The 13,010-nt window shown below is 39.8% G+C and overlaps 1 protein-coding gene across 9 annotated transcripts in view; it reads left to right on the forward strand.

Annotated features, from left to right (window-relative positions):
- Positions 1 to 13,010, forward strand: part of ERC1 (ELKS/RAB6-interacting/CAST family member 1) — a 267,450-nt gene that overhangs the window by 94,152 nt on the left and 160,288 nt on the right. For all 9 annotated transcript variants that reach the window (XM_019961732.2, XM_070788689.1, XM_070788687.1 and 6 more), the window contains 4 exons: positions 8,036 to 8,173; positions 9,694 to 9,834; positions 10,730 to 10,870; positions 12,659 to 12,852. In XM_019961732.2, the coding sequence (XP_019817291.2) occupies positions 8,036 to 8,173; positions 9,694 to 9,834; positions 10,730 to 10,870; positions 12,659 to 12,852 (614 nt within the window). The remainder of the gene's footprint in view (positions 1 to 8,035; positions 8,174 to 9,693; positions 9,835 to 10,729; positions 10,871 to 12,658; positions 12,853 to 13,010) is intronic.

Genomic DNA, 13,010 nt, shown 5'->3' on the forward strand with positions numbered 1-13,010 from the left:
AAATCTGTATGCAGGTCAGGAAGCAAGTTAGAATTGGCCGTGGAACAATGGACTGGTTCCAAATTTGGAAAGGAGTATGTCAAGGCTGTATATTGTCACTCTGCTTATTTAACTTCTATGCAGAGTACATCATGTGAAATGCCAGGCTGGATGAAGCACAAGCTGGAATCAAGATTGCTGAGAGAAATATCAATAACATCAGATAGGCAGATGATACCACCCTTACGGCAGAAAGCAAAGAACTAAAGAGCCTCTTGATGAAAGTGAAAGAAGAGAGTGAAAAAGTTGGCTTAAAACTCAACATTCAGAAAACTAAGATCATGGCATCCGATCCCATCTCTTCATGGCAAATAGATGGGGAAACAATGGAAACAGTGAGAGATTTTAAATTCTCAGGCTCCAGAATGAATCACTGCAAATGGTGACTGCAGCCATGAAATTAAAAGATGCTTGCTCCTTGGAAGAAAAGCTGTGACCAACCTAGAGAGCATATTAAAAAGCAGAGACATTACTTTGCCAACAAAGGTCCAACTAGTCAAAGCTATGGTTTTTCCAGTAGTCATGTATGAATGTGAGAGTTGGACTATAAAGAAAACTGAGTGCCGAAGAATTGATGCTTTTGAACTGTGGTGTTGGAGAAGACTCTTGAAAGTCCCTTGGACTGCAAGGAGATCCAGCCAGTCCATCCTAAAGGAAATCAGTCCTGAATATTCATTGGAAGGACTGATGCTGAAGCTGAAACTCCAATACTTTGACCACCTGATGCAAAGAACCGACTCATTTGAAAAGACCCTGATGCTGGGAAAGATGAAGGCAGGAGGAGAAGGGGACAACAGAGGATGAGATGGTTGGATGGCATCACTAACTCAATGGACATGAGTTTGAGCAAGCTCTGGGAATTGGTGATTGACAGGGAAGCCTGACATGCTGCAGTCCCTGGAGTCACAAAGAGTTGGACACGACTGAGTGACTGAAGTAAACTGGGCCATCCCTGCCCGCCCACCATCTCTAGCTTTCTAGGCAATGAATGTATTTGTATGCATGGTGATAGCCTTGTGCTCCGAGAGTGAGATGAGACAATAGCAGATGGCCAGGCGTGCTGTACAACGGGATTAGCATCGGCCCCTCCTTTTCAGGGCTCTCCCCGATGGTTTAAAGTAGTTTTGTGTTACAGTAGATCTCTTATTTTTATAATAAACCACTGACCTGGAAAATGTAACTGAGCATTTGAATCTGAGCTGCATTCAGAATGTGTGTTAAAATTGTACCGCCCCTTGCTTGATGGATTTATAAATGGTAATGGAGCTTGGAGTTTAATTTGCTGATGCAGGTATTATCATCTCTGCTGTCTCTGCTCTGTAACGTCTGTTTCTTTTGCCTGGCCTGCATCTCCAGTGTCCTGAGTGTCAGTATTTAGTGTTCAGATCTAACAGTAGCAGAAAGCTACTGATGCATAGAATTAGAAGGTTTCCCCTTTCTTGGTTCTAGATTGGTTCTTTAAGTCTCCTGTTACTTTGTTTTCGGTAGGAAGTCAGGAAGAACACGTTCTTTATATACTTTGTTTTCTGTGGAGTCTTAAGACTATGTTAGTTTCTTCAGTTTTTCCATATCATAAAATGGAAAGATATGTTTTATCATTGAAAACAACATTTACTAATTTATTCTGGGAAAATTAATATTTTAAAAATTGTGCTGCCTTGTCTTTAACAAGGGCTTGCCTGGTGGCTCAGTGGTGAAGAATCCACCTGCCAATGCAGGAGATGTGGGTCCCATCCCTGGGTTGGAAAGATCCCCTGGAGAAGGAAATGGCAACCCACTCCTGTATTCTTGGCTGGGAAATTCCATGGACACAGGAGCCTGCAGGGGCTACAGTCCATGGGGTCACAAAAGAGTTGGACACGACTCAGTGACTAAACAGCAAGAATGATTTTTAATAAGAATTACTTGCAGTGTTTTCTAAATATTGTTTTAAAGTCACAAGCTATTAGCTAGGTTAGAAGAGGACAAGGTCAGGCCCTAATTGCATTTAAGTTGAAAGCTTAATATACTTAGGCATTAGGATTTCCCTTTTCTTTCTTTTACTTATTTTTTTAAAATGTTAATTTTTTTTCCTCAGTGGAAAATATATATAGCTAAATTCTTACAGTATTTTATTGAAAAAACAATACATAGTCAATGAAGTCTGATTGACGGTGGTATTTCTCCTGGGGAGTGTGCTCCATGTGGATTTACTTTGCTTATGTAACTTTTTCCCCCCCTCACCTTTTCAAGTAAAACTTTGAGGAGGGTAGATGGTTGAACTTGCAAAGTCTGATTTAACTTCGTTTTTGTCAGCAGCATCTATGTGTGTGCTCAGTCATGTCTGACTGTTCTGTTGATTGATTTTTGTATGTTGAATCAGTCTTGCATTCCTGGGATAAGTGTGGATATGTTTTTAAAGAGCTTTGTATTTTTCACCTGGGGAAATGTGGAGCCCTGTTGTACCGGCGTTATTGTGGAGGCACTAAGGACAGACCTGAGAGAACGTGGCCTTTGGATAAATTCTGTATTTTCAGTGGCTAAGGCATAATGTAAATAAGAACCATTCAGAGGCTTATGCTGTAATGCTTTGTACAACATAGAAGTAATCTTGACCCTTATTAAAACATCATTTCTTTGGACTTTTGAGCAGCTTAGTAAATAATTTGAGGATTTATGGAATGTGTCCTTTTTTGGTTGATCGTGTGCCATATTAATATCCTCAGATTCTTGCAGGCTCTAGTTTGCAGTGTCCTGAATTCTGTTTTGACCGAATATACATTTTAAACTTGAAAAATGGTAATTGACAAGTCAATATGAAAGGGTCAGGTCCCTTTCGGGACAAAGGTTATTCTTAGTAGTCTCTCAGGAGACCTCGTAGGAGGAACTAGTCAGCGTATAAAGACATAGATAGGTATCTGGAAAGGGATAAAGGATTTGAAAACAACAACAACAACGCTTGATCAAAGTTTCAAAGCACAGTTAATATTCTGCTTAAAACTGCTTCTCATTTGACATGAATTAACTCGCATTGCCTTCTCACCTGTGGGAATCCCTATTTGGATAGATGCCTAGGTGCCTGTCAACTCTAGTTGAGAAGCTGAAATAATTAACCGCCTGAAGAAGTTAATATGAAATCAGACTTTGATGAAATCACTGTCTGTGCCCTTCCTTCTCTCTGCCACACCGATCTGTACCCTCACCAGAAAATAGCTTCTAGCATCAGACAAGTATTTTGTTCTTTATCTGTTTCATCTTCCTGTGATTGCTAGACCTCCTTACTTTTATCTCCTAACGCTTTTTCTTTTCCTACAGGAGTTTTTCAGCTTAGAAAAATCATTCAAGTTGACCAAGAAAAATTCCCTAAATTTGATGAGGTTCTTGGGTTTCGGTTGCGTATAGTGAGGACCTGTGATTCCTGTCGTTCTGTCCTCCCAGCATCCCAGCCAGACCAGACTCTGACACAGCAGCTAAGCAGGCGGTTCTAAGTGAAGTGACTATTCACTGTAGGCAGTATTGTGGGTATTTGAATAGAATGCCACCGATTAATGGTTTTTAACTTTTCTTATGAAAGCAGTTGGTGCTCTTCATGTAAAAATGCCCATGGCTCATTTGTGTGGACTGGAATGTGAGACATACCTTAAGGTCATCATTGAACTCTTGCTTCAAAATACCCAGAATTTGTGAAACAAACAAGTTGGGATACAAGGGTTCCTGTGTTCATGTGCTCAGTTGCTCAGTTGTGTCTGACTCTTCACAACTCCATGAACTGTAGCCCACCAGGCTCCTCTGTCCATGGAATTCTCCAGGCAGGAATATTGGAGTAGGTTACCATTTCCTACTGCAGGAGATCTTCCCAACCCAGGGATTGAAACTGCGTCTCCTGCATTGGCAGGGGGATTCTTTACCACTGAGCTACCATGGAAACCTAGTAAATACAGGTACAGAAGGATAATTAGAATAAACCCAGGATATGCTGATAATTAATGTCTGAGAAGAGCACCAAGTAGATACATGATTAAAAAAAGAAAGGAAGAGCCTAAGATTCCTGAACCTACTTCACACAATAAATTTGACACTGATGACTGCTTAGAATAAGTGTGGAGGCATCATTGAAAAATTCTTTTCCTTCAAATGATGCTCAGAGTAGGTAGGTGGCTGCGAGAAGTATTGGGGGATTTCTTGTCCTTAGTACTACAACCTATAGAAAGTCTCCTCTACCTTCGCTCAGTGATTAGGGCCTGGCAGAGTAATCAGTTCCACTCGAGTAGGAATAAATCACCCATGTTGAAACATGATAGTTTCTGACAACTGGAAATGCTGATAAAAACCAAAACAAAAGATGTTAAGAAATCTGTGCCAATATGGAGCTGCTGTGCAGATCGATGGATTTATGTGCGGCCTGCATTCGACATCAGTCTTCTTCCTCCATCAATTTTCCTCTCTCTTTGTAAAATAAAAATTGTATAAGGAAAAGAAAGGCTCTATGTAGTGTAATAGGTATATTATTTCTCTTTTCTTTCCAGCCCAGTTACCAGGGATATACTCTAATTAGAGGGATCATTTTAAGGAAAATGTCTTTTTTCTCTAAATAATTATTTTAAAAATATTTCCGTCTTGAATTCTTCATTGTTCTTTCCTATGCTATTAGGCTGTTTGTATTACCTAATTGGACCTCTCCATTAATCATCAGGTCCACAGCTTCCCTGGTGCTAAGACAGTAAAGAATCTGCCTGCAGTGCTTGAGACCTGGGTTCGATCCCTGGGTCGAGAAGATCCCCCAGAGAAGGGCATGGCTACCCACTCCAGTATTCTTGCCTACAGAGTTCCCTGAACTGGGGAGCCTGGCAGGCTATGTACAGTCCATGGGGTCACAAAGAGTCAGACAGGACTTAGCAACTAAATAACAACAAACAAAGCAATGATATATAAGAGGAGTTCTTAGTAGGATTAACTATTGTCCATCCCGATGCTGGATAACTAAAAATGTTTTGTATACACCCTCCTCCCGCACAGGAGGGAGTTTGTTTAATGCCTGTGCAGCTAGTTTGCACATATCTGCATCTGTTTCAAGTCTGTTTCAAGTCTTCCTCACTGATGGCAACTTGCCCAAAGAAGGCAGTTTTAGTGACCACTGCCCTTTTTTCATTTTGTCGGTTCCTGTCACTATGGAATGTTTATTTCTGCTCTTTAGAAGTAAATAGGAGTCCAAGAATAGCCATCCTTTTCCTTCCCTCCAACTCAACAATCTGTTTAGACAGCTGAGTGATTGAATAAGAAAGCAGCTTAGGGGGAACTTGTTAAAGGGGATTTTACCTAGTTTAGCAGCTTCTATACCCGAGTATATCAGGAAAGGTTTTTTTTTTTGTTTGTTTTTTTGTTTTTACCAGCAGAGAATAAATGGATTCCTTTAATAGTTGGACTACATATAAATTATACAAGTAAAGTTGTTAACAGTTAATGTTTTAATTTCTTAGATGTTGATAACGGAGGAGAACGAAGGGTACTTATCCTTATTACGCATGTAAGGGCTGTTTGTATATTAGACAGGCTCATAAAAGAGACCTCTTGTTTTGTGATACATAAAACTTGGTTGGTTTTGGGAAATTTCATTTTGTAAGAAAAGCTGTTGTACTGCTCTTTCTTGGTAAGAAAGTCTAATCGACACCATGATCGTATCTTTTTATTTGATTAGGGTTTATATGTTAGCTTTCTTGGTGAGAAAATCTAATCGACCTGATTGTATCTTTTTATTTGAGTAGGATTTATATGTTAGCAACTAGAATTAGGTGCACAGCTGGTTAAACATGTAAACACTAGGGCATTGCATTCTGTGTGTTTATGGTGTGCTAGATTTTTAAGTGGCAAAACTCTTTAGAGGTTGTGGGTTTACCTAAATATTGATCCGTATGAGATTCCAGTAGGAGGGTCTGATTAAACTAAAGGGAACTAATACTTCTTCATACGTGATATTCTGTTCTCAGACAGTAAGCTTTAGACTTTATTGGCATTGAAAAGGTTGGAACCAGTTTCAATGGTTGACCTGTAGGATTATTTCCTTGTTAAAGAGTAAAAATCCAAGCTTTACAGTATTCATGGTCTCCTATTGATAAGTTCACCTAATTCACCAAATCTTTTTTGCTTAGCTTATTTCTTCTGCTATGAAATTTTCATTGACTCTAGAAAGGGGCCTTTGCTTTTCTTCCCCCTTTGGAATGAAGCAGACCCTTAAAGAGCTTATAATACAGTATTAAGTTGATGTAGGAAATTATTTTAAGGTTGGATCTAGGGTTCTTTTGTAGTTCCTTTCTTGGCAAAAGTTTATGTGTATGCCTAAATACAGTTTATAAAAGTCAAAGATTATACATTATTTACTGATTAATGAGCCAGATTTATCATGGACATGACGTGTGCCAGATACGAAGGTACAAAACTGGGGTGGAGAAGTCGGATTCAGTCTACTTGTGGAGATGTGCATGAAATGAATGACTGTGGTTGGAGATTAGCATTACAATGTAGAGAAGGTGGATTCAGTCTACTTGTGGAGATGTATATAAAATGAATGATGATGATTGGAGATTAGCGTTATAATGTACAGATAGATGGACTAATGGAGATAAATGTGATAAAAGTGTAGATAGACAAAAGAATGCAGTGTGTATGTGTGCAAATGTAATATGTTCATGTATGGAGGAGTGTAGACTGTGGTCATCTTGTTCATGGGGGTAAGACATGTTGCTTTTTGAAAGCTGTGTGAGATAAACCAGGTAGTTCAAGAACACAGGACTATTGTATTCTCCTGCTTCATTTTTCTCTATAGGGCTTACCCGCTGTCCTGAGTACTGTATTCATTTTATTTATTCATCGACTGTCTACCATGTAGGTAGGATATAAGCTCTTTGAGGACGGGGTTGTCTGTTTTAATTAATTCTCAACACCTGGAAAAGTGCCTGTCCTGTAGCAAGAGCGCAAATATATGCTGAACAAAAGAATGACGTTTATGAGTTTTAGGAGTGGCCTTATTTATTATTTTCCTTTAGCTTATCAAGAACATCTGAGTTCCTCCTTATCTTTTCTTACTGTTTTTTCACTGTACCTACACTTGTCTCCTTACTGATAACATGCTGTTTCCACACGTTCACAAGCTCATCCCGTCTTTTCCATCTCTCTTAGCTCATTTAGTTTCCAAGCTCTGTTACCTGCATTGACACGGTCTCCTCTAATTGTTGTCATGTCTCTACATAAGTCGCCTTAGATATCTTCTCCACAGCCATCAGAACTAATCAGTCTGAAACAGAGAACTTGACCAGACCATTTCTTTGCTTAAAAGTCCCTCGTCGCTCCCGTCTGTCTACCCATGTCCATGTCCTGGGTTCAGCTTCAGAGAGTCCTCTTCCCACCTTCTAATGGAAATGGGTCTGTTCACTTCTCTTTGTGTCACCCACACCTGGCATAGTAGAGAATCCAGCACTACTTGTTTCGATTAAATGAAGCGTGTAAGTGTGTATGAAAGAATGAGTAACTACAATAATAAATTTCATTGAAAATCCTTGCTGTTTAGATAAAAGGTGGTATAAAAAATCTAACTGGAACACTATCACTTAAGAACAGTTGCTCCTTTACACGCTGGTTTGTTTTTCTACTGTCCCGCTGGCCCATTCCCTGTCCTCCTCCAGCACTTTTTAGAGGAGTCCCTCTGGGCATCCACACCATTGCTGGGGAGTAATCCAGTTACTGCTCATGGCTCTTTAGGTCTTCTCCTTCTCCCCATCCCTGTATGTGCGGTCTTTTCTCCCTAGTTACTTCTTGAGAGTCATGACTCTACATGTGTGCCCAATAACTCCCCGCCCCCCTGCCAATGTGTGTGATTTCTCTTTCTCAGCTATAAATTCTCAGCTTAAAGGTTTGCATGAAATTCTAAAACCCTTAGGATTAAATTATTTCTACAGAACACACACTCACAAACAACCCTGACCTGTCTGTTTCCAACTTAAAATGATTTTTATTCACAACTCAGATTGAAAACCTCCAAGAGCAGCTTAGAGATAAGGAAAAGCAGATGAGCAGCTTGAAGGAGCGAGTCAAGTCCTTGCAGGCGGACACCACCAACACCGACACCGCTTTGACCACTCTGGAGGAGGCCCTTGCCGAGAAGGTGGGTGACCAGCCCAGATTCCTCACACACACACACTTTGTCCGTCTCCTCGTGAATCCAGAAGTCACTCGGTGATGAGACGGGTGGAGAAGACAGAGGAAGTCGCTTTGGCAGAAGGGAGAAGAGCTGCCCCTACTGCTGATAGTGTGAGGGAAAGAAGATCCATTTTATTGTTGGTGGTTTAAGCATCTGTTACTGGGCAGGGTGGAGTCCATACTGGAGGGCAGGGGCTAAAGTTTCTAGAGAATCAGCCATGTGTACCTGTTGACTGTCTTCTGAAGACAAACTTTTTTTTATTTGAATAATATTTTAATTATACGATTGGAGTATAATTGCTTTACAGTGTTGTATTAGTTTCTGCTGTGCAACAAAGTGAATGAGCTAAATGTATACGTATACTTCCTCCCCCTTGAGCCTCCTCACGCGCCCACCATCCCCACTCCCCACCCGCCCCCTGGGTCAGCACAGCGCGCGAGCTGAGCTCCCCGTGCTGCATAGCAGCTTCCCGCGAGCTGTCTGCATCACCCCTGGTAGTGTAGTGTGTCAGTGCTGCTCTCTCAGAAGCGCCCCTTGGGTTTGTATGATCAGCCTGAATTGTCAAGTGGGCATGTCAGACACTGACCATTGAGGGGCATCATTGGTCCTCTCACTGGGCCACACTGGGACCTCTTGTCCTCACGGGCTTTGGTTTTTAATACAATGTACTTGCTGTTTTTCAAGTTGTGGCCTTGCCATTTCGTTTTGCTTTGTGAGCAAACCTAGTTTTTTCAGGTATGATTGAGTAAATAAAGAAGTAGCCCGGTGTAACAAGTGTTAATGTCTTGGAAAAGGTTTAAAGACTCTTGGTGGGGCATTTTAATTGGAATTTTTTTTTTTTTTTAATTTAAGGAATACAGTTACTGTTCCTTAAGCCTCTTGGATGCAGAATGCTTCAAGCTGCCTTCACAGGGATCATGGCTTGATCCCCAAATCTATTCAGAAATAATACCCAGAAATATACTTAAATTGCTTCAGCTTTCAAACTTCCTGAGTATCTGTTGACAGAAGTTTTAATGGTTTCTTTTTTCTGTATCTTTCTTGATGCTTTAAGCTCAACAAATCATAATCTCTCCAACCTCCTCCTCTTTGGTGTAGAAATTGTTTCCATTGCTTTGTAGAAACATATGAGTTATATATAGAGAAGAAATATTTGGTACTTAGGGTATATATACATGTAAGTTTTTTGTTACTTGGGAATTGAATAAACAAGATTATTTGAAAGACTACTTTAGTGGTGTCTAATACTAATTAAGATTATTGGGAAAGAAACCTAAGGGAATCAAAAGAACAAAGCCAGATGTATGTTATAGCAAGATAGGCAGGAAGGATGAATTCTTTAAAAAGTAAATTATTAATGACCTATCACTGTCTTTTTTAAGTGGAGGATGGAAGTGTGAAACTGCATGAGCTCAGAACTGAATTGTAGTCATGAGGTAGAACTAGAAAGGAATTTTCTATGCACTGATATCTTCTCTTAACAGGAGCGGACGATTGAACGCTTGAAGGAGCAGCGCGACCGAGATGAGCGGGAAAAGCAGGAGGAAATTGACAACTACAAGAAAGACCTTAAAGACCTGAAAGAGAAAGTCAGCGTGCTGCAGGGCGACCTCTCAGAGAAAGAGGTCGGGATCACCCCCCGCGGATGCTTAGTCAGTGCCCTGTGTGTATGTTGTCGGTGTGGACATAACGCGTGCAGAAAAGGGTCTGATGGAAGGTTTACAGACTCTTCTTAGAGCCAAGGCTGTTTCAGGAAGCTTAGATGGAAAGATTCATTTCCTAAGCCTTACCTCCTGCCTCTTCCAGCCATTAGGAGTTGGTTTCTTACTTGTTAATGACACTTTGTAGATTCCAAAATAATAGAACTTCTCCAGGTACATTTGGAGAATTATTGTGCCAGTGGTAAGAAAGGTGACAGATGGAGGGAATATGCACTAGGAGGAGTCTGTTTACAGCCACTCTTAGGGATCACCTCAACACCAGCAGGAAAACCTTACCCAACTCTTGACCAGATAGGTGCCTTCATACATTTCCATCTCACTTCTGGAGAACCTCGTGTATGCCACCTGAACAGCAAAAGTGCCTAATGCCTCATGATCAGATAATCATGAGCTTTAGGGACATTCTCAGGGTTTTCTTTCTAATACCTTTAGGAAAATGTATAGAAATTGAAGTTTCTAATAGAATATTTCTTTTAAAAGAGAAAAATCAGTGTAGCCACTAAGGCTGACTGCTTATATCCACAGAGCTTGACCTTCTTCCATTTATTTTGTGAGAATGGATAGGTATTGCTAGAACTCCTTAAGTCACTATTCAGTTGGCCTTTCTTGGGGATTCATTTTGTTTCAGTTAGGACTTGAAAGCCAGAGGTAATGCTGCTATTTTATATTTCGTGTTCTTGGAAATATGTCAGTATATGGTAATGGAAAGAAACTAGAAACCACCAGGAAAATAAATTTAAGAAGTTCAGTCTCCATTTGGTTAATAGTGTTTATTCTAGATATGCGTTGCTTCTTTTAGGCTTCACTCTTGGATCTGAAAGAACACGCCTCGTCCCTGGCTTCCTCAGGACTGAAAAAGGACTCACGGCTTAAGACTCTAGAAATTGCTTTGGAGCAGAAGAAAGAGGAGTGTCTGAAGATGGAATCACAGTTGAAAAAGGTTAAAGAATATTGATCCATTTTCTTGCTCTGCTTTTAAATAAGAACGTAGAAAACTTTATAGTATTTGGATGGAATAACTTACTAATGGACTAATAATACTATTTATACCTTGATTAATTCTTGCAGCATTAATATCTTTACTCCTTAGAGTCCTCAAACTCTTAGAAAATTAATAATTCAGAGTAAGATTCAAATATGCAGCTCCTATATAGAGAAAGAAATGTAAAAGACCACAGTGTAAAAATCTCAGTTGATATTTTTCTCCCGTTAGCTTTAGGCTTCCTGGAAAGAGATAATTTTACAGTGATAATCACCCATATGGTGAATATTAGAATATGGTAGGGATACTTACTATCCATTTCATTGACTTATTCCTCTGTAATATTTATATAGCCATTTGTAGTTTTCAAAGCACTTGCATATTTATTATTTCTGGGTTATCAACTGTGATTAACAGAGTCCACTTCATATGATTACTGATGAAAAGGGGGTCAAGCCTGGTGTTGACACTTTGGGTGGTGTTCTTTTTCCATAATCCCCCTGCAATGTAGGAGACCTGAGTTCAGTCCCTAGGTTGGGAAGATCCCCTGGAGGAGGAAATGGCAACCACTCCAGTATTCTTGCGTGGAGAATCCCATGGACAGAGGAGCCTGTCAGGCTGCAGTCCATGGGGTCACAAAGAGCTGGACACAACTGAGCGACTTTCACTCACTCACTCTTTCCATATATTGGGTGTATTCAGCATGAAACTCATAATGAGTCATTTTTTAGGATATGCCAAAAATAAAGTCATATTTTTAAGCTAAGGAAAAGAAGAAAAGCCATTATTTTAAAGTTACTTTTGAATAAGAAGAAAAATCCTTTTTTTTTTTTTGAGATTAACTAATTCAGACTTGATAATTGACTTCCCCCCCTCACTAAACAAGTGGAGATAATTTTCTATTTAATACCAGAATATTGACGGTAAAACTGTTAGATGTATTCAGGATTGTTAAACTGAACAATAACTATCAAGAGCAGTAATTGTTGTTCACTAATAATCCAAACTCACCCGTGTATGACAATCCCACATTTTCTGTTTTTTCACTTTTAATCTGCTTGTTATCATGGTAGCTCTACAGCTGGTTATTTCTGATGATCTCTTACACTTTGTGTTTAGGTTCATAAGAAAAATTAAAGTTATCTTTGGGTAGAGGAGTTGGTGATTTCCCCTTCTTTGATTTATTAGTTGTTTTTCTACCATTGCTGCTTTTCTTTTCATGTTTTCCCTTGTTTGATTTACTTTGTAGTTAATTTGTAGGTGTACAGGAACTAGTATTGGCGTGTTTTCTTTTTGCTGAAAACCATAACTGGTGTAAGGTTGGTGTTTATATTCATTCAAAAGGCTGTGCTCATTGTTGAAATTCTTCAGCACTCAGCGTTCTTTATGGTGCAGTTCTCACCATACATCGTTCCATCCGTACATGACTACTGGGAAAACCATAGCTTTGACTGTACGGACCTTTGTCAGCAAAGCAATGTCTCTGGTTTTTAATACACTCTTTAGGTTTCAGAGGTGTACTATTTTAAATAATTTGTTCAGATTCTAATATAATTATTTATCTGTGTATTATGAATGTTTTGTCTGTGTAATATTTAAGCAGAGGAAAACCTTATAAATTAATGACTAGCTATTAGGGATTTGATAATGTCTTGTTTACACTGGAGTATAGGTGGCTTCCGGGGACTTGGTTTGTCCATTGCCACTCTATGCATGTCTCATAGAATTTGGATATTTTCTTCGTAGGCACATGAGGCAACATTGGAAGCCAGAGCCAGTCCCGAGATGAGTGATCGAATACAGCAGCTGGAGAGAGAGATTGCCAGGTACAAAGATGAATCCAGCAAGGCCCAGGCGGAAGTTGACCGCCTCTTGGAAATCTTAAAGGAGGTGGAAAATGAGAAGAATGACAAAGATAAGAAGATTGCTGAGTTGGAAAGGTAAGGAGAGGGAGGCTCAACAGGGACTCACTGTGTTAGGAAGGGTGAAGGATGGTCTTAAAACTAAGTAGTTTGGGGTCATGTTTTTCCAATATATCTGCCTCTCCAAATTTACCTTCCTGAGTGCCTGGTTTCTTCATTGTTTCCATTTTATTCTA

Source organism: Bos indicus, chromosome 5 (genome assembly GCF_029378745.1).
Source record: "Bos indicus isolate NIAB-ARS_2022 breed Sahiwal x Tharparkar chromosome 5, NIAB-ARS_B.indTharparkar_mat_pri_1.0, whole genome shotgun sequence".
NCBI classification, from domain to species: domain Eukaryota; kingdom Metazoa; phylum Chordata; class Mammalia; order Artiodactyla; family Bovidae; genus Bos; species Bos indicus.